Genomic DNA, 27,019 nt, shown 5'->3' with positions numbered 1-27,019 from the left:
AGATGGTCAAACAGATGCACTTAAGAGATCATAATAGAAATGGGTCTTTAGGGGGAAATTTAATATGGAGGGGGGTAGACAGCTGGCAGATTAGCTCAGGGTTGTGCATATGGGGAAAGAGGTTCTGAGAAGTTTATAATTTGGGAAGTCTATGTAAAGCTTACACCTGTTGGTCAATATTATGAAGTGGCTACTATGAAAATTCATGAAATGCCTCTGTGTATCTGACTCGGCAGGCAAGGCCTGTAATATACACCAACTGGACTAAGGACTGTAATGGATATTTACCGTTAATGACTTGACTTTGGCCAATGGGTGCTCTGCTATAGAGATTGGCTGAAACTGGGAGAGCCAGTTTCCTCTCCCTACCTGGAATAATAACAATCACACCAGTATAATTGTGTCATTTGTCAATGCCCTGAATTTCTCCCTGTTTATAGCAAGTCTTGCAGCTGCCTTCAATGATGAAGTTTTTGTAAACTTTTGTGGGTTCTTCTCTTTAGGAACATACAGAGGAGGGCAAAGCCAGCATCTACCATTCCGTGTTCACCAACTCCTGCAAAGAAATGATGTGCTATCCTGACTTTCCTTTCCCTGATGATTATCCAAATTACATGCACAATACTAAGCTCCAGGAATACATAAAGATGTTTGCCAAACACTTTGATCTTTTGAAATACATAAAGTTCAAGGTAAGAACATACTGATGCAAAATCCAGCATGTGGAGAGTTTGAGCCATGACTCCACATACTACCTATCCTATAGAAAAGTGGTTCCTACCGGATAAGCAGTACTTAGTAGGGCCTGTGCAAAGTGGATGCTGATTCAATTTGAGGACGATTCAGCCTGATTTTGGTAGCCGAACTTCCAAATCCAAATCAAATCAGGAGACCAATAAAAAGGTCCAAATTGATTTGAAGCTCTCTGAATCAATTCGGAAAACATTCAGAGAGCTTTGGAGATTCAGGCAGTCCCCACTTGCTGCCGCAGGAAGCTGGACCTAGACTCTGTGCCTGTAAATGGGGGGCGGGGCCTGAAGAGGGGGGAAGGGACCATGGGGGGACCCCCACCAGGCCCCATCCCTTGCCTACTCCTCCAGCCCCCTTAACACCCCCCGACTCCCGCCTGCTCTCCCAGCCGCACTATGGCTGCCCTGCCCAGCACCAGCTCCCAGCTCTTTAAAAAAAAAAGGCCCACATTCACCAGCTGCTCCAGCAGCCATTGGGGATTCTGGGGGCTCATGGCAGAGTGCCCCCACACACACAGAGCACAGGTCAGGGTGCATCGGGGATTGCCTCCCCACCTGGCAGGAGCCAGTGAGTGCGGAGCTTTGTTTTTTGCCAGGCAGGGCAGCCATTGATGAGGCTGGGAGAGTGAGCAGTGGATGGGGCCTGTTTGATTCAGAGATTTGGCCAATTCAGCAGTGGCTGAAATCTCCGAATCAAATTCAGCTGAATCGATTCAGGATTACTTAGCAGCCGTGCACCTGTCTGAGCACAGTGGCTGTGATTACAGGCAAACACAATGTAAGCTTAGAAAAAGAATTATGCCCTTACAAGCCTTATTGCACAACGGCATAATCAGGCCTAATTAAGTAATTTTGAATAACTAGTAGAGGTGTCACTGTGCCTGTGGGTTGTTCACAAACAGGAAAGGGACAGACTATTGTACATCATGACTGTGTCAGCCTTTTATCTGCCAGGTGTTCTTTGTGTGAAAGAATTAGACAGGAGGTACATGCGTGATCATTCAATACCATTTAAGCCTTTCTTCTGTTTATATAAAAACAAAGAGAGAGAGAGAGAGCTTGTCAGCCATTCAAAGTCATATTGGTGACTTAGCTGACAAATAACCTGTGCAATGATCTATCAACATCATTTCCCAATCACAAGCTGAATTTTCTTTTGCATAAAACTTTAACTGAGTTATGTCCTATTATAAATATAGTAAATATGTAAACAAGCAAAATCTGTTTGAAGGTAAATCACCAAAAGGATAAGTGAATGCTAAGTGGAAACAGCAAAATGATTTCATATATATACTAAAGCTTGTTGAAAATGTTCTACTGGAAAATGTTTCTGTTAGACAAATCAGAATATTCTATCTCAAATTCCTGGAATGTGTTCCTTTATGGAAAAATATTTTGAAGAAAAACATAAAGCAGAACCACTTCTCTCTCAACAAAAAAGAACAGTTAAGTTTTTCATTTCAAAATGTCTTTTATTTTTAAATGTATTTTATGTTAAAATTTACAATGAAAGAAGAGAATAAATTCAAACAAATGTAATAGACCTTTTACTCTTTATTTTAATTAAATTCTATCTGAAGTATTTCAACTAACATGAGACAAACTTTTAGAATAATTCATAGAATTCAGTTTTGAATTTCATTCTGATTTGGAATGGAAAACAACTGAATTTTTAGTATCTCCTAGAAAGTGGGCATTCTCATTCAGCTTCAGTTTTAATGAATCATTGAATCTTATCCACTGAGCTATTATGCATGCCCCTCAAAAGTGAAATATCCACTGAAGTCAGTAGTGCAATTTCCATTGACTTTAATGAGGATAAGATTTCACTCGGCTCTCTCCAGCGAATCCAGGACACTCACAAAAATATCTGCCTAAAGATCTGTGTATGTAACATGCAAATTATGTTTGTTTGTTCCCTTTTAAGACCATGGTCATCAAGGTAACAAAAAGCCCTGATTTCTCCCTCACTGGCCAGTGGGATGTTATTACAGAAAATGATGGGAAGGAAGAGTCCTCTGTATTTGATGCTGTCATGGTTTGTTCTGGGCACCATGTATATCCAAATTTCCCAGCTGAACAATTCCCTGGTAAGTTACATTTTCGTAGTGCATGCATTATAGCTAAAACTGGTCAAAAAAATTATTAAAATATCCCATCCCCACCCCACAAAAATGACTTTTTGATATAAAAGAAAGTTGTTGACATTTTTTTTTATTGTGGTTAACATGTTCTACCCATCAGTTTGGGCAGGTGCATGAGCCAGCCCTGAAGTGCATGGATTAAGAGACAGCAGTCTGGCTTTGAGACCTAAACTGTCAGAGGTTTAGTTTGCATGAGCATGCAGAAGCATGGATGATGATTGCAAACATCTCTGTTTGCAACAATCATCAGCAAAATGTTCCGTACCAGATTATGGTCTCAGTAATTTGGGGTACTCATTTATTCTTACAGAGGAATAAACCAATCATAACGTGGTCCTCAGCTAAAGGCACTGGCAGAATCTTTATTCCTGGCAAGACAATAATCTTGGCATCTAGGACTGGACCCCCTAAAGGGCAGCTTCTGAAGGCCTTGCCTGCAAGCTTGTCCTGCAATTCCCCAGTCTCCTTTATGATTCACTCTCTTGGTTCACTCACCTGACACACCTTGCTGAAATAGTCTCCAGGGCTATGATTTTAAAAGTTCATGTTATGACTCCTTGACTGGGTTAAGTCTCTGGTGCCTTTTCCCACTCAGGCTCCTGTGTCTCACTAAAAGAGATAATAATCAAAAAGAAGAAAATGTCACAGTGGGCAGGGCATGCTGCTTTGCAGCCCCCTGTCCTCCCTTCAGCCTGGACTCCTAGTCTACCGGTGGTTATAAACCAGCAAACCCCACTGGATATCTTGATAGCCCTTAACAAACAAACAAAAAAATCAGTTTCATAGTTTCTAGGGTCAGAAGGGACCTGAGTAGATCATCTAGTCTGACCCTCTGCCGTGGCAGGAAAGAGTACTGGGGTCAAATGACCCCAGCAAGGTGTTCATCTACAATCCATCAGGTGCCTGTGAAAAATCATTCATTAAATCCTCATTCTTGCAAATGCACTCGCACTCCACAGGCAGAAGCACCTCCTGGTGGACTCAAGCTCCCCTCCTCCTGCAGGAATGCTCTCGTTTTCGTCTACAGCCAGAGCTAATGTGTCCCTCTCCCCTGGAGGTGAGCCTAGATATGCAGGCCAGCCCCTCCCTGCAGGTCAGCTGACCTGGCTCTCTTCACAGCATCTAGGGCTGCTTTCATCCCCCTCAGCTGCCCAGGACCCAGCCTGGAGGCAGCAGAATACTGGGCGGCTGAGGGAGATGAAATCAGCCCTAGACACTGTGAAGTGAGCCAGGGCAGCTGAGCTGCAGGGAAGGGCTGGCCTGCATATATAGGCTAACCTCCAAGGGAGAGGGACACACTGGCTCTGGCTGTAGAAGAGAACAGAGCTAAAAAAGGATGGGGTAATTGCCTATGTGAGTGCTCTTGCCCAGGAGTAAACTAAAGCTAGTCTGTGGTCTCAGCCCTCTTTTATAGAGGGACAAGTTGACCTGTGTTAGCTTCTGCTTCCCACAGGTTTGCACATGGGACTTAACGAGGAGGAGCCCATGTGCAGTAAAGCCTGCCTACCTTGACTTTGTTGTAAAATGATTGTGTGCACAAGCTCTTAGACAGCCAGATCCTAGGGTGAATTCACAACACAACAAGCCTGTACAATCACCTTTTTAACTTGAGGGGGGAAAGTAAATTTGCTTTGCAGAGAAAAACTACTGACCCTTTCAGCGCTTCAGCACTTTTTTCATGTGCTCGGGGGCAGCAATGCGGCTGGTGCTTTAACTAGAGAGGCTCCAACAGCCACTTTAATTAAAGTGCCCACCTCATGTTGAGTATCAAACAAGCTTTAGTTAAAGCACCCCTCCCACCATTTTAAAGAGCAGGGGCACTGATACATGAGACACAGAAGCTGGCTGGAGCATGCTAATTAGCACACTCCAGCAGACTTAATTGAGTCTACTCTCATGTGCTGTAATTACAGCACATCAGAGCAGCCTCTGGGCATGTCTACAGGCACCCCCACAGTCTGCACTGGCTTCCTATAGCTTGTCACAGTTCAAAATGCTGAATTTGACCTGCAAAGCCCTAAGTGACCTGAGTCCTATGTACCTAAGGGGCCACTTCCTTCCTTCTGATCCTTCAGGTCAGCTGAGAACAACCTCCTGCAATTACCATCTGTGTGCCATGGCCAAAGCACATAAGAGGTTGTTCTTGGTTGTTGCTTCTCACCTCTGAAACACCTTCCAACTGGAGGCCTTCCAGAATACAAGCCTGCCCATATTTCTGAACTGGTATAAGACCTTTTAATTTGGGCAGGTTTTTAGCAGGTGGAGTTAAACTTTGGATATTTTGTAGGGAATTGTTTTGTTATTTTATCTATTTTTCTTTCTTTGTTCTTGTAAGCCACCCTGAGCCTTTTTGGGAAAAATATCAAATAAAATAAACATACTGCAAAGGGGTGTACCAACAAAAACGGTAAATCTCCCTATTGTATTCACCAAGTAGATTCATTTGTTTTCTACTCTTCCATTCAGGGATTAAAAAGTTTAAAGGCAGCTACTTCCACAGCCGGGAATACAAAGGTCCAGAAAAATTCAAGGGGAAGAAAGTGCTTGTGGTTGGATTGGGAAACTCTGGCTCTGATATTGCTGTTGAGCTTAGTCACACAGCGTCTCAGGTACAGTTCCCTATATAGTTCTGGAGTTTTCAGGTCTGAGGATGGATACATATATTTAGGGGGAGGGGAAAGGCAGGGCTTTTGGAGCTGCCTGATTGATTTGGACATCCAAATCAATGGTAACTGGGCATCGAGATCTCCTAGGTGGCTTTGAAGATCCCAAATGCAATACAACTTTGTAATGGTAACACTCTAAAGCAGGGGTGGGCAAAATCTGGCCCTCAGGGCAGATTGGGCCTGTAGTGGACTCTATTTCCCAGCAGCCCCTGCAGCAGCAGCTCCTTCTGGCTGCCACTGCTGGACACACCAGTGCTGCCTGGGCACCCTGGCCCATCTGCCCCACACCCACTGCAGGAAACAGGACCTGCAAAGGCAGGGCACACAGCCAGGTGGCTGGGATGGGCCCAGTGTGGGGCCAGGGAAACCCCAGGATCTTGGGACGGGGAGGAATCCAGAGCTGGGCTGCAAGCCCCTGCCCACATGGCCCTATAATGAATGTGGATTCCACGGGCAGGGGCATGCAGGGAGCAGATTGTGACTCTGCCACGGCCCCTCACTATCACTGCCCCAAGATCCCAGCCCCAGAGCAGCTCTCCGCCCAGCCAGGTGCCCTACCCATGCAGCTGCTGTCCAGCTGGTCTCCATGACAACCAGGCAGGGGCTGCTGGGAAATGGAGTCCAGTCACCAGCCAGATTTGCCATTTTGCCCACCCCTGTTCTAAGAGATTACATCACTGGATGCAAATTGAAATCAAACATAATCCAAGCATGTAATTCTCAGTGGGCTACCTCTATAACATATACTACATTATAATGCATCTTCCATACTGAGGTCAGCAGTTCTTGATTTGAGCTGGTCAAACACCGAAGTGGAAATGATTCAACTACTGTTTCCTTTCCGTTGTACAACATTAAGTGTGTAAATACACAGAAGTGCATAAAACCAGAGAATTGAAACTGACTTCACTAGAATGGGCTCTACCAGTGATAGTTTTTCTGTATTTGCCCCTCCAAAACCGTCATAATTAAACACTTCTTTGTTCTTTTTTAAAGGTTTATCTTAGCTCCAGGAGTGGCTCCTGGGTGATGAGTCGTGTTTGGGATGATGGTTACCCATGGGATATGCTGTATGTAACTCGCTTTGAAACCTTTGTCCGAAATTCCCTCCCAACCTCCATCAGTGACTGGTTGTATGTAAAGAAGATGAATCAGAAGTTTAAGCATGAGAACTATGGCTTGATGCCTTTAAATGGGTAATTTTATGGCAGTTTTATTACAAAATATTGGAGAAAGAAAGAAAAACCTTGTTTAGCTTTGAAGATGCAGTTCCTGTGGTACTCTAACTGAACTCTAGCTTGTGTAGAAGAGCTATTTACCACAAGGTGAAGGGAAAGGAAGTCCACTGTGCATCAGATGCTCTAAGGTAACTGACCACATGACATGGTCTTTTCCAGAGTCAGGTGGAAGTTAAACCTTAATAATTTAGTCTCTTGCATTTAGAAGTAAGCTACTGCTGTTTAGCTTTTATCCACCACACAGTGGGTGTGCGTCTATATGAGACATTAAATGCACAGTAGACTAATTCTACTATGCATTAGCATGTCACAGCAAAAGCCATGCTAATGCACAAATGCACAGTAGAATTAGTCTACTGTACAGTAGCATCACAAAAAAAAAGGTGTTCCAGCACTATTGTGCCAGTTACTGCGCATTCAGTTAGTACTTGTAATTGCAAGTACTAAACTGAATATGCAGTAACCACAGTACATTAATGAACATGTAGATGCGCCCGGTAAGGAGGCCTGTGTGAATAAGGAAATATTTGATTCGGATTCAGATTCAACCAATTCGGAGGGCAGTGATTTGATTTGGTGATTCGAATCACTGCCCCCATTCAATTCGGCTGAATCAGAATCGGAAATTCGGCACTGTTTCAGCGCTGATTCGAAGATTCGGATCGTCTGGGGAGGAGCAGGCACAGCCAGGTGGCTGCAAGTTCTCCCGTGGGTCATCTGGCTTTGATTGCCTCCCACCAGGCAGGGGGAGCCCTGGGAAAAGCCCCCGTGGCTGCCCTGCCTGGCCCCATCCCCTGCCCATCCCAGCCTCCTGGCACTTAAAAAATAACCAAAAAACCCTACACTTACTGGCTGCAGCAGTGGCGATCAGCTGCGTGGGAACTCCCCTCCCCCAGTCCGCGCAATTGTCCATGGAGGGACACTCCCGCCAGTTGCTGACTGGTGGCTGGGGGGTCAAGTGGCCAGAAGGGGTGCACCCAGAAGTACCAGTGGCACTTCTCCTGCCACCCCACTCCCCAGCCAGTGGTCTTAGGGGGGGCACCAGCGCTTCTGCCTGTTCACCCTGCCCATCATCTAAGTGGGGAACGCTGGCTGTGAGGGGGTGCACCATCACTTTCAGGGGGTGCACATGCACCCCCATGTACCCTCTATGCATTGCCACTGAACAGGTTGTAGGGCTGTGCGAAACAGCACCATTTCATTTCGACTTCCATTTCACCGTTTTGATGAGACAGTGTTTCATTTTGATGTTTTATTTTATTTTGAAGCACTTTTCCGTTTTGTTTCGCCAAAACTGTTTCAACAATGTTTTGACGTTTCACCCATAGGCTATAATGGGGAATCATGAAAATGCCTATAACATTGTCATTTCTTGTCTGATTCAGATGAAAATTGCACTGGTAGCCCCTTCTGAGGGCATGAAGCCTGTCAGGTTTCAAATAGATAGGTGCAGAAGTTTCTGGGAAATTGCACCTCAAGATGCTGACAAGTAAAACTCATGGCGCTTGCCAGCAGCAGCAGTCTACTGTCATCCTGCACACAGATCTGGGGGCCCACACCCCCAGGAGGGCTGTGGGGCTATGCTGGACTCCTCCCAGGGGTGCAGGCCCCTGGATCTGTGCTCAGGATGACAGGAGGCTGCTGCTGCTGCCTGGGACCAGTGCTGGGCATAGTCCGCGCCCAGGGCTGGAAAGACTGCTGATTTGGGGGCCTGCACCCCCAGAAGGAGTCTGGCAGTACTAGGAGGACAAACTGAGCTCCGTGGGGCTGGCAGAACCAGTCAGAACGCAGTCTTGCTTCTCCCTGCCTCCTGCCACCAGGTTGCACTCTGACCAGCTCTGCCAGCCCCAGGGAGCTCAGCCCAGTGGCAGGAGGCAGTGGGAGAGCCAGTGGTGGAGCTGCTCAGAGCGCAGCCCTAGCCAGTGGCTCTCCCTCACCTCCTGCTGCCAGGCCCAGCTCCATGGGGCTAGCGGAGCCACTCAGAGTGCAGCCTAGTGGCCGGAGGAGGGGGAGAGCCAGGGTTGCACTCTGACCCGCTCTGCCAGCCCCACATAGCTCAGCCCACTGGTGGGAGGCAGGGGAGAGCCAGGGCTGCGCTCTGCCTCCTGCCACTGGGCTGAGCTCCATGGGCCTGGCAGAGCAACTTGGAGCGCAGCCCTGGCTCTCCCTCACCTCCCACCACCAGGCTGCTTTGAAACTCAAAATGTTTTGAAATTTTTGAAATGTTTCAAGTGTCCTATTTCATTTTGAAGCTGTTTTGAAGCTTTTTGTTTCGTTTCAGTTTTGCTTTTTCGAGCTCAAAACACATTGAAACTGCTTTGAAATGAAACACTAAGCAAAATTTCGCACAGCCCTAGTTTTTAGCAGATTGACTTAAAAAGAAGAGTGCAGGATAAGGAAAGGAAATGTCATGCTTCAGGGCACACACTGATTGTTTGCAAAAGCTTAAAAGGAATCTTTCTAATCTATATACATATGGAGTTATACCCCTAGACAGGCACATTATCATTTTGTGACTGGTTCTGTTGAATTACTACTGGAGAGACAACACCAAACTAGCTGAGATAATGGTTTGATCCAGTACATAACTTGTTTTCTTAAACCATGTCTATCTCTGTTTCATACAAGAAAATCAGTGTCTTTTGTAGGTAATTCAAGGCTGCCTTTAATTTGAAATGCCTCTTGTTTTAGCACTAGCAGGGATTTCAGAACACTGAGGAAGTTCAGGTTGAAATTTCTTATAAATCTCACTACACAATAGTAAGCAATTTTCATTTTACTACGTGCTGAAAGAATAAGAATAAGAAAAATAATGTCTCATTTAAAGCAATACGTGTGCTTACTCTTTGTAGTAGTAGTAGTAATAGCGAGCTAATGTAGTGGAAAAGAACCCTATTGTTTTAGGAGGTGGATAAATAAGACTGATTTCACTGACACAACTGTGTTTGTAAAAGAGAGTGAAAAGCTGAATGCAGAACTACTCATGGAAAATAGATTTGAAACTCATTACACACACATGCACAGAAACAGAAACAGGATTGTAAGAGAGGATCCGTAAGTTAATACACTGCAAACTAATACGTGGACAGTGGCTAGGAATAAAGGAAAAAGTTATGGTTATTTGTGGATCCTAGATACGATTTTAACTTTCAAATGGTGGCTCTACAACTTTAACCTTTAACTTCCAGGCTTTCAAACTTACATTGTTGCAACTAGTAATGACAGCAAATAAACTGAAACAGCTATTGGCAACCTTAACCATCTCTAAACTTAGATTGTTGTAGGGGTATGCTGATGCTTATGCAGTGCTGGTGGTGGATAACTCTTGGTTCAAGGATAGTGAGAGTCTTGGTCTGACATTCTGATGCAAGAAGATTTGCATGTAGTATGGCTCTCTCACCCTTTGCATATCCCAGATAGGAAACAAGAAGTCCTTTTAAATAGAGGCCTACACGTTTTCTGTTTGTAGAACTCTGCGCAAAGAGCCGGTGTTCAACGATGACCTCCCAAGCCGTATTGTCTGTGGGATGGTGGTGGTAAAACCCAATGTGAAGGAATTCACGGAAACATCAGTTATATTTCAAGATGGGACCAAGCAGGAAAATATTGATTATGTCATCTTTGCAACAGGCTACAGCTATTCTTATCCATTTATGGAAGATGACTCTATCATCAAATGCAGAGACAATGAGGTTACTTTGTACAAAGGCATTCTCCCTCCTCAACTAGAGAAGCCAACTATGGCTGTCATTGGGCTGGTCCAGTCTCTTGGTGCAATTATTCCAACTTCTGAACTCCAGGCTCGCTGGGCTATCAAGGTGTTTAAGGGTATGTGAATGGAAAACTGGTGAACAGGGAAAACTGTCCCTGATATATTTTACTTTACTTCCTGGCAGTGGAAATTAGCATTCTTCTTCAGGTCACAGCTGCATGCAGACACAAACTGGGAATCTGATATGAAAAGAAAGGCATGCATACATTTGTATACCTACAGATATGATGGGGTTACAGTGGGAGTTGTTGGTCAGAGAGAGCTGAACTAAATTACCTGTGTGTGGGGCAGAAAAATATTTCATCACTTAGGGGGTGACAGCATATGTGCCCCTGCATGTGGGGCAGAAAGTATATTTCAGTACTTAGGGGATGACATGTTTGGTGACGCTGAACCTGTTCTTTTCTAGGATCATTTAAGCTTCCTCCAGTAAGCAGCATGATGGATGATATTGATGAAAAAATGGGGAAGAAACTCAAATGGTATGTGAAAGGTGCCATTCTCAAGCAGCTTTCTATACTCTGTCTGCATGACTAAGAGTAACAACGGCTGTATTTTCTGAGCAAGTCCCACATAATTATGTGCTCCATTCTTTATAATTTATATATTTTATCCAGAGGCAGATCTGGGGGTGAGGGGCATTGGTACAGTAACTCCCATCCCTCTTTAACTCCTGCTCCATTCAAAGTTTAACACAATCTGCCCTTTAGGAGCAGCTGCATTTCTATTTAGGTAGAGCTGAGGCAGTCAGTTGACTTCAGGGCTCATTGTTACCTAACACAGTGATGTCCAACTTTTTTGTCCTGTGGGCCAGATAAGCAGTACCCATTCTGTCCACAGGCAAGATCTGGCCAGTGGACCTGATTTAGGGTGCAGCGGGTGTGAAAAGCTCATGGAGGGCAGTCCGGCCCGAACCTGGCTGCATCAGGAGGGGAGGTGGGGGTGAGAGAGGGCATGTGGCCAAGCCCCAACCCATATAGGGCTTGGGAATTTGGTAGCCAGAGAGGAATAGCATTACTAATTGCAACTGCTTCCCCACTGCCAAATTTCCTGACTTATGGGGAGGTCCATGAGCCAAATGCCATGGCTTTGTGGGCCAAACTTGGCCCACAGACTGGGGGTTGACCACCCCTAATCTACCCCCTAATCTACTTGATTCCTGCTGATTTCTTCATTCCATAGGTGTTTATAATCCTTGATCTTTCATTAATCAAGCTATCCTTGTATATTTTTCCTGCCTGCTGTCTACTCCTGGTAATGTTCCTCTGTTCACACTCTCCACGTGTCTGATAAAGGTGTGCTATTTACGGACCTGTACTGGGTGGCTTTATTCCTAAGGGATTCAAACTCATAAGAGATCAGGGACAGAGAGGGAATAAGCAAGGCTGCAGGAAGGCTGTGCCGTGCTGTGCTGTGCTGTGCTGTGCTGTGGTACAGCATTTAAAGGCAGAAGTTGAAAGGTGATGCAAAGAGAAAAGTGACCTTGGGTTATTCATAGCAGCAGATGATGACGGCTGTATGACCCTGAACCAGCATTGCAGCTAGGGTGGCATAAAGCTGGGCATGAGAGGATCCAGAGAGGTTGGTCCTTGGGTAGTGGCATTGCAAGTGGCTGAAGTGAGTCCTTCCCCAACCCCAGCTGTTTGTTTCTGTAGAGAGCAGTGGAGGCCAGCTATAAGCATGCTGTGAGATCATGGGGGGAAAGGAGAGAAGTTGCAGTCCTGCCTCCATCTGTCTCATAGTCAGGGGTCATGAAGGGTTGGGGGAACTGTTTGGGAGGGGTTCTGGGGGGGAAGGGGCTTTCAGGAGCTGTGAAGAGCTAGATAGGGGGTCATAGGCACTAAAGGACTTTTGTGGGGAGGAGGATCTATGAGGTAGAGCAGTGTGGGGTAAGAAGGGGCTGGAGTGTTATTGGGGATGTGAGCATGGATGAATCCAGGATTTTGTAAAACAAGGTGCAGGAACAGCAACCCCTCCTTCCCCCCCCCTTCCCCCACTGAGGTAGGTAGACCTCGCTGGGGGAACAGTAGTCAGGAGTTTTTGTTTAAGTCCCTCACTCAGGTAAAAACCTCACCCCACTTTCAGCATCCCTTCCCTTTCCCTCTATGCTGAGCAGTACCTTCCTTCCCTTCCTATTCTCTACCCCTGCCAGGATCTGCCATGGTCTCCAGTTGCCCTGGGGGCAGCTGTAGCTCCAGAGGTGCTCCATCCCTGCTCTAGGTAGGGCTGTGTTATATGGGGAGCTAGGCTCATGTGGGGGCAACAGGCAGGTTCCTTCTCCCTGTACCTGCTCCCAGGCTGGTGGGAAACAACTGGGGGAACTGGGCAGGGAGGGGAAACCTACCCATTGGGCATGTCTACACATGCATTTATGCTGTCTTAAATTTACTGAGCAGTAAGTTACTGTGCAGTAAGCAGGAATAGGCCGATGTCTACATGTGTAGGCGTTAAAGTGCATTAACGCTGCGCGCGGACTGATTTGGGACTAAAGCTAATCCCAAATCAGTCCACGCACATGGTGTTACTGTGCAGTAGGTCGTCTACATGTGTGTTACTGTGCAGTAACTAATTGGGGGTAAATTTGAGACCTGCATGATACAGGTCTCAAATTTACACTCAAGTCAGCATAAGTCACTATATTTACTGCGCAGTACAGGCATTCAAGTGTACACACATGCCCACATTGCACAGTAATTTTAGTTATTGCGTAGTAAATGTGTACATGTAGACACACCCATTGAGTTGCTGCTGCAGTCCCTGGCTGAGCCTTGTTCCCCTGCCTTCAGGTCAGCCAGAGATAGCAAGGGCATTGATAGCGGGGGGGCAGAAGTGAGGAGGAATGGGAGGGGAGGAATTTGTGACTTATTCAGGGACTTAAAAAGTCCCCAGCTACTGCTCCTGCAGTGTGGTCTGAAAGGGACTGCAACTACGCCACTGCATTCCCTCTGGATCCACCCCTGGGTGTGAGGGGCAAATGAGGTAAACTGGGAGTAAACTGAGGTATGAGGGAGGTATGGGATCAAGATAGATTGTGGGTAAACAGGCACCAGAGGGTGTGAAACGCTGCACTGAAGTTTGCGTGTTCAGAGGCATAAGGGAATGAGGGGGCAGGATGGCAGGGGTGATGAGGGCAGGTTTGTGCAGGCTGCAGTGTCATTATGGAGGTAGTGAGGGGGTAGGGTAGGACTCAGTGGGGCATGAGGGGAATGGTGGAGTGTGATGAGACTTAGGGCACGACGGTGTGGGGCTGAGCATAGGGCTTATGCATAGAGGACAGAGTGGAGCCAGAGGGCATTTGAAGTGCCAAGGGCAATACATAAATGGCAGTGAGGAGCACTTTGGGGCATATTGGAGTGCCTGGGGGGACCCATGTGTGAGGGAGCAGAGAGCAGTCTTGCAATAGATGTACTCCCATAGCACAAGGTAGCTGCCCTGCTCTAGAGCTGGCAGTCTGTCCCCCTCCAAAACACATTTGCATTAGTTCATTCTTGGATCTTAAACTAAATAATACAGCCTATAGTCTTCAGCATATCAATAAAGCTTCTAGTTCTTTTTGATTGGAAAAAAATGTGTTGTGCTATGGGATGATGCACCACACCACATGCACAGCACCCCGCTTTTTAGAACCCTAGATGCACCCATGGTTGTGTCAGATGTCTCCGTGACGTCTTGCTACCCACTGGATCACCGCTGGTTCCTCACTTTTACCAGACAGTGTACATATTGCATATACTCCAGCACAGCTATTTCAGGGGAAAAAAAGAAAAGAAAAATAAAGGAAAAACTTCTGCATTGGCAGACTGAGTCAAACCTGCATGGCTTAATTGACCCCAAACTATTTTTTTATATCTCGCTTTATTTAAAAAAAATAAAAATGATTATATTCTCTTCCAGAATTAATTTTTTGTTTAAAATCAAGGAATCTCTCATGAAATGGAAATTCTCAACTAGCTTTGGTAAAGGAAAGCTTTGCTAAAGGAAGATAAGTTACTGAATGGACATGCCATAATGGCAGGGAATTATCATTTTTGTCAAAGTATAAAGACAGTCCATCAGTTCCTTCACATAGGAATTGCCAGTGAAATCAAGGCTTCTCATATCTAGAACTGCCCTTTACATGAATGGTCTGGGTTGGGGCCAAAGAGAAGCTCTTACAAAGTTGGGTCTTTTTTCTTCTTGTCCACTTTCCTGTAAACTGGAAAGTTTTTGGTGTTGCTTTGATTCTGTTTTAGAGTCTTCTTTCTGTTGAGAAATCAGGGCTGAGGAAAAGAACTTGACCTGGAGTCTGAACTTGATTTGAACCCTTCCCTCCACCAGCGCCCAACTTCCTTGTAGAATTCAGGCATTATCCAAAAGTCTCTCTTTATCCTATAGTATCTTTCTTTTACATAATAATTAGCAATGGTCTGTATATTTTCCTTTCCCACCTTAAGGTTTGGAAACAGCAGTACCCTACAGACAGATTACATAGTCTACATGGATGAATTGGCTTCTGCCATTGGAGTGAAACCCAATATTCTGAAGCTGCTTCTGACGGACCCAAGACTGGCCCTGGAAGTTTACTTTGGCCCATGCAGTCCATACCAGTTTCGTCTAACAGGTCCAGGAAGCTGGAGTGGAGCCAGAAATGCTATCCTGACCCAGTGGGACCGGACACTGAAGGTCACAAGGACTCGAATTGTTCATGGTTCTAAGACAGGCTTCCCCCTCTTAAATTTGCTTACAATACTCTTTTTCCCTCTTCTCCTTATTGCTGTTTTTCTGATGTTTAACTAAAAATCAAGTGGTTTCAGAGTCTCAAAGTGAAAATTGTATATAGAGAAGAAAATTTGTCTTGCCAAAGCTAGTAAAGACTTTTGCCATTTGAGGACATTCCCAGTTCAAATGTATCTACATATGCATAGATATGCCTTAATATATACACAACACCTGCAGATATGAACTCTATAGTCCAGATCCCCATCTAATATAAAGTGAAAGAGCTCCATAACATTTTATGTTAATTTTCACTTAATGAGAAGCTGGTCCTATGATTTGTGCTATTTTAATTATAGGCTAGGAACTACTAAAAGTCGAAGGTATGACTAGGAAACAGAAAGTATGACAAGGAAAATATATATAAAAATAAGATATAGTCTCAATGCTTTCTAAATTCAAGAGCTCTTATGACATGGTTCTTCAATAGTGTAAGATAGAACTGGTCAAAAAGTGCCATTTATTGTATCCAGGATTTTTTTTTTAAATCTCTCTATTTTTTTTAAATTCTGTATGGTATTTGTTTTGTCTTGTTTCTTAAGGAAAATCTAAACTAATGGGTTCCTATACATGTGCACGGAGCCTGCTCCGAGGCATTGGAAATCCAGTGCAGCAGAGCATACTTGATTGAGTCTGCTGGAGCATGGAAATTAATGCACTCCAGCAGACTCCAGCATCACGTGTATCAGCATCCCTGCGCTGAAGAATGGTGGCAAGGCACTGTAAATTAAAGCCTGTTTTATGAATTTTAGTTCAAAGTGCCCCGCTGCCATTTTTCAGTGTGGGGACACTGATACAGGTGACACTGTGGTGCCCTTAATTTGCACAGCTCGCTAATTAAAGTGTTGCCCCCTTCCCCCCCACCCCATGCCTCTTGATGCATGTGTAAAAATGCCCAATATGCTTTGGTTTTTATAAACTGGTATGTTTAACAAAAAATAATTTTTTAGTTTCCAGGTTTTTGCATTATAAAAAACTTCAAAATAAAAATGTTTGTAGAAAAATGTTTTGTTTTGGTCAAAATGTTATTTTTTTTGAATGGGGGGGACCCTGTCATCAAAGAAATTTCCTTCAGTTCTAATAATACACTCATTTTAACAGAGAAGTTAAATGCAGCCTGTCTTACAGCACACAAAAATGCATACAGGTTAGAGTTATCAAAAACAATAGCCAGACTGCCATAATACAGAACATTACCTGTGGCCTTTGGAGAAACTGTAACAGAAAATGTTAAGAGATGTTTAACAGCCCATTTGTTTCTTTTACTCTTTTCCCTTTCCCAATCAGATATTTACTGCAGCATTGACTCAAGAAATCTACAGTTGAGTTACAACTTGTCTTCCCTGTTAAATAAAAAGCTGCCTTTGGGCTTCTAGTCATTCTGTAACCACTGCCTCTATGCTTGTACTGACACAAATATGTCAGGAAAGCCCCTCTAGAGAAAATGCAGAGAGGGTTTTTTCTGCTAGCACTGGTCAGTAATATAACTAGGGGTGAGTGAGCATGGCACCAGCTTCAGATGACAACTTAGAAAAGGCACAAGTACACTACCTGTCCCAACAGCATCAGCTAAGCTGGCAGAAACCGTGTTCTGTTGCATAGATGGATCAAGCCTATAGTCTTGGCAGCATAACTGCGTCAAAAAAGTATGATGTTTCTACACTTCTAGCCAGCAGCAATGTTGGCAAAACTCTGATGTCTAGACCTAAGGTACTGAGAAGTGCCTCACATAGTGGTAGGGAGTTGATTTTGGTGAGTTTACCAAAAGCGAAAACTGATGCCTTAGATTTCACTGTATGTAAACCTCACATGATTTTTTTTCCTGTTTTTCCTTTTTTTTTCCCTTTAACCTCCTCATTCCTACATGGAATGAGAGTAGCCACACAACAAAATAATGCTTGAGCTGCACAGTGGTCGTGTTGGCGGCTGAGGACCTTTGTTGACTTAAGCTATTGTCTATATCCTCCAATGGGGCAACCAACTCAATGTTAAAATCACCACTGCATTCCAGGGGGGTTGTGTTTTGATGCAAATCAAGTTAGGGGTAACACTTGAGTAACAGTTCTCCCCATAAGAGATGAGAGCCCCCCAGAAAACTCCCAAGAGCCCCCTCTTCTCACGCCTTTCTAAACAGCTTAGGAGGCAGCAGTGATGGCTCCTTCTGACTTCCACCACCACAGACCCCCCCGCCCACCGCATGTAATTCAAACCCTGTTGTATAACCAGTAGACTAGGTGTGGCTGTAAGGGGTGAAGAGGAGACCACAGGGCTGCTGCGAGGGCACTGGGAATGGGACTAGCTACCCCTGGCCCTTTTCCTCTCCATCACTTCCCTCCCGATACCTGTTCCTCCCTTACTTTTTGTGGGTTTTTCAGTGCATCCTTTCCCTCATAGAGGTCCCTTCCCCCTGGTTTCATGGGTATATGGTCCCTTTCCATTTTGCTTCCTTCCACTTCATCTCTGCGTCTCTTCTGCCTGTGGCCTGGTCGTGCCCCAGAGGCAAACTCACAGGCAAGTGAACCTGAAGCAAGATGGCCACTGGGTTCATATGCAGGAAGAGCCAGATGACCCAGGGAGGGGAAGCGGGGGGGGGCATGTGACCCAGAGAGCCCTGTACATGCCCAAGCCTCAAGCCAGGGGAAGCAGTCTGGCCATGGAAGCCATCTGGGGTGGAACCCCCTCTGAGAGGCATGAGGACTGGTGTCCAGACTGCAGTGAGAGGTCTGAGGTGGCAGCCCCAAATGAAGAGAAGCTGGGGACCTGCATAGGAAGCAAGCTAAGTACCCTGGGCATGTTCTGTTTTCCCTTCTTTTCTGGGTGGGGCCCACCACCAAGGAGTATGGCGAACCCTGTGTGGGATGTTCTTTTGAACTGAGACTGGCGCTTGCATGTTGGGCGGGGGTTGTTTTCCCTTGGAGGTCTGGGTTCTGACTGTAGGGGAGGCAGAGGCCACTGAATGGGGGTGACTGGGGACATCCTGAATTTGAAATTATGCTGAGTAAAACCTGAGGTTACAGGGCATGACTAGAGTGTGTTCTGTGGCCTCAAGAGCCCATGCCTGCCTGGACTGTAAGGCAGGAAGTAGTAGGGGGAAAACAGGATTCAAGGCCCCTAGCTGCCTATGCAGTGGATATTGCAGGTGCTGGAACCTGAGGTCACAGAGTATGACTAGAATTGAGCCAAGAGCTGGCAGCCCCAAACAGTCGGCCTTGAGCTAGAGGGCTCAGCAAAAGTAAAATTGGGGTGAAACCTGGGGGGACACCCTCAGACCAGAAAAGGCCCGCCTCTTCAGAAGTGTGCCTTGCTCTCTGTGCAGCCTCCCCAGCTAATTTTAACATCAAGGAGTGGTGAGTGAAACTACTGAATGGGGGAGAGACCAGCCATGTATCCTGCCTGTGCTGCTCCCAGCTGTTCTCCATGGGTTCACCAGGAGGGCAGGGCTGTGATAGCATGGGGCAAGGGGCCAGGGTGGGACAGAGCTGTCATGGCCCCACATTCCTGGTATCTCCATGGCGAGAGCTGGGAGTGGTACAGGCAGGGGATGCTAGGAAATGGAATCCAGCCATTGGTCAGATCTGCCATTTTGCCCACCCCTCCTGTAGCGGCATTAATAAGTGGCCAACAGTATAAAGACTTGCCCTTGGATCAGGGACACCAGGTAGCTGACCCAAACCGAGAGCAGCCTTGCCCTGGATCAAGGCATGCAGGCAAGGAAGCAGGATGAGACAGTGTACATATTTTACTCTGGGAGACTGAAGCAGGAGCCAGACCAGACTGAGGCAGTTGCTAGGTGGCATCATGGCTGCCCTTGGATGCCATTCTGTTACAGGCTCCAAAAACTTCTTACTTGCAAAGTGTGAGAGTACTCCACATTTCCATTTTTCACAGAGCAGCTTTTTACAAATTGGCTTCTTTTCCACCTTGGAGAACTCTTAACAACTTTACTTTCTCCCTTGCCTGATGAAGGGCGTGTAAGCCCAAAAGCTTGCAAAGAGCAATTTTTTTGCAACTCTTTAGTTGGCCCAGTAAAAGATATCACCTCTACACAAAGAGTTTTGTCTGCCTGTGTTCTTAGACCAACACAGCTACAACCAACAATCCTAAAGTGGTAATACATTCTCTAGTAACTCTCCTGCCTTAAAACCTGATCTAATGTCCTGATCTTACAGCAGTCAATGGAGAGACACTGGATAGTAGATTAGGTTCCTAATGCATCTTTAAAAAATAAATGTAAAAATATCCAAATAAAGATGAATTGGAATCTTTTCACTGGTTTTCTAATTCTCTTGCAACTACCAAGCAATGAATTATTTAATACTAGGCCTTTTTTTTTAAAGCTACAGTGTTGTGTAGGGTTACAAGCTAGGATGTGATGGTGATCTATACAAAAATAACTAGCAAATTGCCTGTCAAGAATGACAGAAGGAGGAGGGCGGGGTCGAAGCATCACCAACTACTGCCCTGCACTACCACCACCTCCCAGATCTGACCAATGAGGAGCTGCACGGCCTACATTCAGTCTGGAGATGGAGGTGAGTCTGACACCCCTGAACTAGCTTATATTATAATTCCTTTCACAGAGTAGGGCAGAGAAGTTATTAACTGGGTGATGCCATGTATAAACTGCAGTTCTATTTGCAATTTGAAAGTTATACTGTACATAAAAATATTGTGCACTTACATATTATTCTACACTGGCCAGCTGTTGTGTCAGTGCTAAGTTTTTCAGCTCTGGGATGTGGAAAAATATAACAAAGGGGACCTGAGTTTTGCAACATGCCCAGTGTCTTATATCAGGTTACTGCCAGAGCCAAGAATGGAATTCAGAGTTATCTGGGTTTTTGCCTGTTGTACTTGCTTAACTAGGTCATCCTGCCTTGGTGGCTAGGAGAGCTCATTCCAGTGTGGGGCAGTGCTTGGACAGTATGTACCTCATGCATCACAGGTGAAACATAGGGGCTTAATTATCTAAGACAGAAGATAATGTAGATGTAAAGATTAGGGAAGCTGGATCAGATGATCATATGATCAATATGTATCCAAACATTATAATTTAGGATGTGAATAGCTAAACAAATTATACAGAGTTTCAAAGTGAGAGAGAAAAAATGAAGGAGGACAAATGGCATGATGGCAAAGCTGCCTGTCTGGACCCTGTGAAATCTAGGTTCCATTCTCTCCCCCTCTCCTGCCCCTAACATCCTGTGTGACTCTGAGCACATTACTTTAGTTTCCCTCTGTGGGACTGGTGGAGGAAGTATGGTCATCACTGGGTGCACCAGATTTCTTGTACTTTGCAATTCCTTTAACACCGTTGACACAAAATGAATGCATGGAGTAGGTGGGAGGACTTAATATGTATCTGTCCATTTGCAGTAAGTATTTCTCCTCATGTTGATTCTAACCTGTGGTAAGAGGAAGCTAAAATGTAGTAATCTAGCAGTTGTTTGATTCTGACTTAACTTCCACGTACCTCAGGATAGATAGAGCCCCCTATCTTTAGTCCCATATATTTGTTCTTCTGTCTGTACCCTTCTGATCACATCCATTTGACTTAACGCCTATGTTTCAGGAGCAGGGTGGGTTAATTGTATATTTCTGTTCAGTACTGTTTTATCACCACTAAAAGGTAGGGCTATGAGAAGCTTCAGGTGCTGATTTGATTCGGAGGAGATTTGGCCTGATTCAGTTGCCAAAGCTCCGAATCCGAATCGAATCAGTGGACTGATTAAAAGGTCCGAATCGATTTGAACCTCTCCAAGAAGGGGGAAGGGGACCATGGTGGGACCCCCACCAGGTTCCATCTCCTGTCTGCTCCCCCAGCCCCTCCCAACCCCTGCCCGCTCCCCCAGGGCCCCCCTATGGCTGCCCTGACCAGCCCCAGCTCCCAGTTGTTTAAAAAAAAGCCCTACTCACCAGCTGCTGCCCAGTTGAGGGGGCAATCGCTGCTGCCCCCCACTGCCCCATGCTGCATGGGGGGCTCTGTCATGAACCCCCTGATCCTCCCTGCTCTCTCAGCCCCCCATGGCTGCCCCACCTGCCCCAGCTCCTGACCCTTTAAGAAAAAAAAAACCCACACTCACCAGCTGCTGCAATGGCCTCAGGGCTTTGGGGGGGCTTGTGCAGAGCTCCCCACGCAGCACAGGGCAGTGGGGGACAGCGAGGATTTGCCCCACGCTGGGCAGCACCAGGTGAGTCTGGGGATTTGGGGTATTTTTTTTTTTTAAGTGTTGGAGCTGGGCCAGGTGGGGCAGCCATGGGGGGGCTGGGATGGGATGGTTCGGGGGACTTGTGGCAGAACCCCCCCATGTGGCATGGGGCAGTGGGGGGCAGCGGGGATCACCTACCTCTGCCCCCATTCTGACAGCAGCCGGTGAGTGGGGGCTTTTTTCTTTTTTTTTTCAAAGAGCTGGGAGCTGGGGCGGGTGGGGCAGCCATTTCCAGGGTTGGGAGAGTGGGTGGGGGATGGGGCCTGTGTCATTTGGAGATTCGGCTGATTCAGCAGCAGCCGAATCTCTGAATCAGATTTGGCTAGATGAATTCAGGACACTGATTCAAATTACCGAATCAAATCCCTGTCCCCCAAATCGGCTGAATCCGAATCCGAAGTGAAAACTAGCTAGCCACTTCACACAGGCCTACTAACAGGCACTTAAACCAAAACCTCCCATTTCAAGCTGGGTCAAAATGAAATGTCAGATGTCAGCTTGGCTGAGGCTCTGAGAACCTCAGTAAAACTAACCACAAAAATCACAAGCTGGGACCCCAGAGTTCATAAACCGGGCTTTAAAACTGTGAGATTTTAAAACAGTAAATTTTTGTATTTGTCTTTATTCTTTAGTGGGGAGCATTACCTTGTGTGTATGTTTGTCTTCATAATCATGACACAGTCAGATGGATTGCAGATTGGCTGAAGGGCTGCACTCAGAGGGTGGTGGTGGATGGGTCATATTCAACCTGGGGAGAAGTGGGCAGTGGAGTCCCCCAGGGCTCGGTCCTTGGGCCTGCGCTGTTCAATCTCTTTATCAGAAATTTGGAGGACGGGGTGAAAAGCACCCTGTTTAAATTTGATGATGATACCAAAATTTGGGGTAAGGTGACCACGCTAGTAGGGAGGGAAAGACTGCAGCAAGACTTGGATAGGTTGCAGGGGTGGGCTAGCAAAAACAGGATGCGCTTCAACACTGACAAGTGCAGGGTGCTGCACTTAGGCAGTAGTAACCAGCAGCACACTTGTAAGATGAGAAACTCCCTTCTTGAGAGCACAGAGACAGAAAGGGATCTTGGAGTCATTATTGACTCCAAGATGAACATGGGCCGACAATGCGAGGTCACGGTTGGCAGGGCTAACCGGACCTTGTCGTGCATCCACAGGTGCATCTCAAGTAGGGCAAAGGAGGTGATCCTCCCCCTCTATGCAACACTGGTCAGGCCACAGCTGGAGTACTGCATCTGGTTCTGTGCGCCACACTTCAGGAGGGACGTGGACAACACTGAGAGGGTCCAGAGGAGGGCCACTTGAATGATCCAGGGACTACAAGGAGACCCTACAATGAGAGACTGCGGGACCTGAACCTGCTCAGCCTTCACAAAAGAAGGCTGAGGGGGGACCTGGTGACTGTCTATAAACTCACTAGGGGGAACCAGAAGGGTTTGGGAGAGACCTTGTTTCCCCTCGCGCCCCCTGGCATGACAAGGAATAACGGCCACAAGTTGTTGGAGAGTAGGTTTAGATTAGACATCCTCAAGAACTACTTCACTGTCAGGGCGGCTAGGATCTGGAACCAACTTCCAAGGGAAGTGGTGCTGGCTCCTACCCTGGGGATCCTTAAGAGGAGGCTTGATGTCTACCTAGCTGGGATCATTTCAGCCCAGTTTTTTTCTCCTGCCCTGGCAGAGGGTCGGACTTGAAGATCTATAAGGTCCCTTCCAACCCGACTTCTATGATTCTATGACGACCGCGAGAAATTTTCTCCCTTCCCCCCTGCCAGCCCCCCAAATAAAACTGAGATTCTTGCATAACTACTTGATTCTAGGAGCTGAGGCTTTCAGTAAAACCTGGTATATTGTGAAGTTTGCAACTGCAAGCATTTATTGTGCTGTGTATTGGAATGTCTTTGCCATCCAAACCTAATGTTCTCCTTTATTTGCATTTGAATTCTCTAATTCTAGATGGATTAACTTGAATAAAAACTTGTAATGTGGGCTGTAGAGCTGATAGAGTCTACTCATATAGTGTTCTAGTTACTCCTAAAATCTCTACCATTTCTAAACTTAATTTTAAAAAAATCTTTCAGGCTATTCATTTGCTTCTGAGTCAAGTTTTATAGCTCTGATCCTAAGCTCGCTGTAGCTCTTAAGCCTGCACGCCCACATGTTTGTGCTTACAAGACAAAACACTATGAAAGGCCAACCTAAACTCCTCCCCTTTATAAAGTGCCTTGCTCTGTTACAGCATGTTACTTTCTCTGCGGCCCCATAAAGGCACAGATGTGAAGAGGTAGCTGAAGTGCATGAACAGAGGGGAGGCAAAAGGTAAGAACTGGAAGGACACAAACCTTTTAGCAAGAGGAGGAACAAAGGAAAAAAATATGATACAGAGAAAATAGCTAACAGTTGACTTGCCTGCAATGTGACATTACCAGACACATCACGGGCTGATTTGCTCTAGTTCTCTACCCCAACCCAAAGTGGAACTGCCCAGTAAATAGATCTAGAAATGTTAAAGGAGTTTGAGGTTAAATCTGGGGATCTCAGGGCAAGCAAATAGCCAGAGCAGCTGGGGAGAGAGATGGGACAGTTGGGTAAAGGTATGCATGTGGGATTGTGCAGTATGTGTGAGAGGGAGAACATACATTACAGACCACATTTGGATTTTGCCATCATTCTCCAAATCCATTTATTTTTACCTAGCCCCATGCTTTTTGGTTTCACATCACCTTCTCTTTGCTTTTTCTATCCCTTAATGCTACTGCCCCCCATCCCTGCACACTGTATCTTTTCTTGCACCCTTTTCTCTCTCACTTTTACAGCTCACTTTTCCTTTCATTGATCTAACTTCTGCCCTTTTGACTTTTCCTTATTGCCCACTCTTATTTATTTTTCCTCCCATATTATTTCTTCTCTCCTCTTTCACTTTCCAGTTCATCCGTTTTCTCTTCCCCACTTGTCTTTCAGTTTTTTCCCCAGTTCCTTCCTCTGTCCAAACTCCTCTTCATCTCCAGTTCAAGCCTATCCCATATTTAAAACCATTCCTTGCTATATCCACCAGTGGTTCTTACCCTTTTTGAATTCAGCACCCCCCACCAAAACTTCTGTGAATTGAGAGGCAACCACTTTCAGAAATTAATTTGTATATTACACTGGTTACTGCTGTGCAAGAGGTGCTGGACAGTGGGAGATCAGCCAGGCAAGGATAAACCTGAGTCTGCACTCATCTGCTTAGCTTATCTACTTATCTCCTTACATCTGGTGGCACCCCAGGGTGCTGTGCCACCCTGGTTGAGAATCACTGACGTATACTCACAATCTGTGCTCTTACCCCCTCACTCCAGACTGCCCTGTTGTTATGTGAATAGGAGTAAGGCTCTGCAGGCTGGGGCTAATTCTGGAGGTTAATTCACTCATGTTTCTGAAGCACCCATAGAAAGTGTGACTATTTCCCTAGTAGGGAGGAGTACAGAGCACCACAGTGAGTGAAGGGGACTTGAAAGAGTCCCATCTTGTTTGAGTCCCATTCTAAACACCTGTCCCAAGCATCCCACTGAAAATAGGATAAAAGCAGTCATTTGCACAAAACAATAGGACACCATTGCTTTTATGGCCCTCCCTTTTTTCCTATTCTCTACTTACTATTTTTGTACTTTATCTCTATTTTATCTCCTGTCCCCACAGATGCTCTCCTCCCCTGTCAAATTATCTATTATCCTTGCCCTGTTTGATTGCCACTTTCTGCACCACTAAAACAGTCACCTACTCAGTTTATTGCATCTCCTTTTCTTATGGTGCTTCTGCTTGTCCAGACTCTGTATCTGGCACTCCCCTGACTAAAACAAAACTTTCAAAACTCAGTTGACTCTCACTCAGCATTTGCCCATCCAGTCAGCCAACACCATTTATCCTTTCTTGAGGGGCATCTTGGTAATCACAATCATTTCTAGGGTATAATTGAGAAGCAGGCAAATGCTGGAAGGCTCATGGCAAAATTATTCATCTGTACCCTCAACAGAAATGTTCACCTTCTTTCTCCTTTATTGTAAACCCAGGACATAATTATTTGAATTTTGAAATCACTCTGCTGAAACTGCAAGGTTTCTGCACCTTGATAAATCTCCATACTGAGAAGTCTCTAGAGGGAGCCTCCTGTACTACAGACCAGCATGGCAAAGAGAATTGCAGTTATTGGATCAGGTGTGAGTGGACTGACCTCCATCAAATGCTGTCTGGATGAGGGACTTCAGCCAACCTGCTTTGAGAGAAGTGATGATATCGGGGGACTCTGGAGATTCACAGTAAGTGTGTGTGTGTGTGTGTGTTTGTGTGGTTGCCTGAGATTAATGCAGTGACTGCCTTCAATAAATTGGATTGTTGTGCAACCTTCCAAAAGGGCCCAAATTCCCATCTGCTGTGAGGTACAGATGGAGCCACAAAGGAAAAAAAGAAACAGTGGGTAAAATAGCCCTGGGAGGAGCAGCAGGGAGGTGGGGAGCACTATCCTATTTGCACATTCCTTTTGCTTTCTGAGCTGTTCTGTGCTCCATGTATCGGGTCACATGGTAATATGAGTAGAACTGGAAAAAACGAATCCAGCTTGGGGACCAACTGAGTTTGAAGTGTTATCAAGGCCTTAAAAATGCAAGCCAGAGTGAGCCAGCTTTCTTGCAGATTCTGCAAGCCTCAAGCATGTAACACTGGTCTTTCAAGTACAGGTCTCTTTTGTATGACCTTGCCTGCCTTTTGCCTTACTCATTGTAACAAGATACGGTAGCAAAGCTGTGGGACAAGGTCATGGGACAGCTGTATTTTGTGGTACATGCTCTCAGAAATCCCATCAAAATGTCACTGGTTGTTCTGCTATGCTGCCTCCAGCCCACAAAGGAGAAGAAAAGTGTGATAGGAGTGTCCTATGTCAGGCTGACTCTCTTGGGTTTGCTATTGGAACTTTTAAGTGACACAGAGAAATTCTGTGTAAAGAGATTGTCTCCTTTTTTTGGTGCTTATTGAGGGCTTGAAAGCTTAGAGAAGAAGAGGAGTGGAGTTGGAGGATTTTTTTGTATTAAAGATATCAGGAATGCATCTTCTGCCCTGGCTTTGCAGGGCACTTGCTGGGGTTTATACATTATGAGTTTTCACATCTTTAATGAAATGTAGTTGGAAGCTTTTTGGTCATTTTAACAATGATACTTTGTCTCCCAAATGTTCAATAGACATTAAATAGATATTAAAAAAGCAAAAGCAAAGCAAAAGATGTTAACAGTCTGACACATGGAGTTAACATCCATTTTCCTCTCAGTTCAACTTTTGTTTTACTCTCTTGATTTTTATTGCATCATAATATTAGAAGCTTTCCAGTTTTCAAAGAGAAAACAAAAAAAGTATTCCAGTCATTATTCACTTCTTAAAATTAAGAAACAAGGAAGGGTCCAAGTCTGACCTCTTTCATTCCTTATTTTTTTTCCACTTTCCCACTTCATAT

The 27,019-nt window shown here is 45.5% G+C and overlaps 2 protein-coding genes across 5 annotated transcripts in view; both read left to right on the top strand.

The window, feature by feature from the left end:
- The window catches only part of LOC149864002 (flavin-containing monooxygenase 3-like), a 28,825-nt gene extending 12,313 nt beyond the window's left edge, over positions 1–16,512 (top strand). For 2 of the 4 annotated variants that reach the window (XM_090048261.1, XM_090048260.1), the window contains 7 exons: positions 504–692; positions 2,677–2,839; positions 5,360–5,502; positions 6,556–6,755; positions 10,267–10,625; positions 10,979–11,051; positions 15,003–16,506. In XM_090048261.1, coding sequence (XP_089904387.1) covers positions 504–692; positions 2,677–2,839; positions 5,360–5,502; positions 6,556–6,755; positions 10,267–10,625; positions 10,979–11,051; positions 15,003–15,345 — 1,470 coding nt within the window. In that variant the 3' untranslated portion in view covers positions 15,346–16,506. Of the gene's footprint in view, positions 1–503; positions 693–2,676; positions 2,840–5,359; positions 5,503–6,555; positions 6,756–10,266; positions 10,626–10,978; positions 11,052–15,002 lie in introns of all 4 variants that reach the window. The other 2 variants (XM_090048262.1, XM_090048259.1) reach the window with 2 other exon arrangements.
- A 7,260-nt stretch (positions 16,513–23,772) lies between these two features.
- Positions 23,773–27,019, top strand: part of LOC149864001 (dimethylaniline monooxygenase [N-oxide-forming] 2-like) — a 37,292-nt gene continuing 34,045 nt past the window's right edge. Inside the window, exons 1-2 of the mRNA XM_090048576.1 lie at positions 23,773–23,859; positions 25,590–25,835. Coding sequence (XP_089904702.1) covers positions 25,704–25,835 — 132 coding nt within the window. The 5' untranslated portion in view covers positions 23,773–23,859; positions 25,590–25,703. The remainder of the gene's footprint in view (positions 23,860–25,589; positions 25,836–27,019) is intronic.

The sequence above is a fragment of the Crocodylus siamensis genome, chromosome 5, assembly GCF_052110815.1.
Source record: "Crocodylus siamensis isolate JL-2025a chromosome 5, ASM5211081v1, whole genome shotgun sequence".
Taxonomy (NCBI): Eukaryota; Metazoa; Chordata; order Crocodylia; family Crocodylidae; genus Crocodylus; species Crocodylus siamensis.
This window is presented reverse-complemented; position numbering and strand designations above follow the sequence as displayed.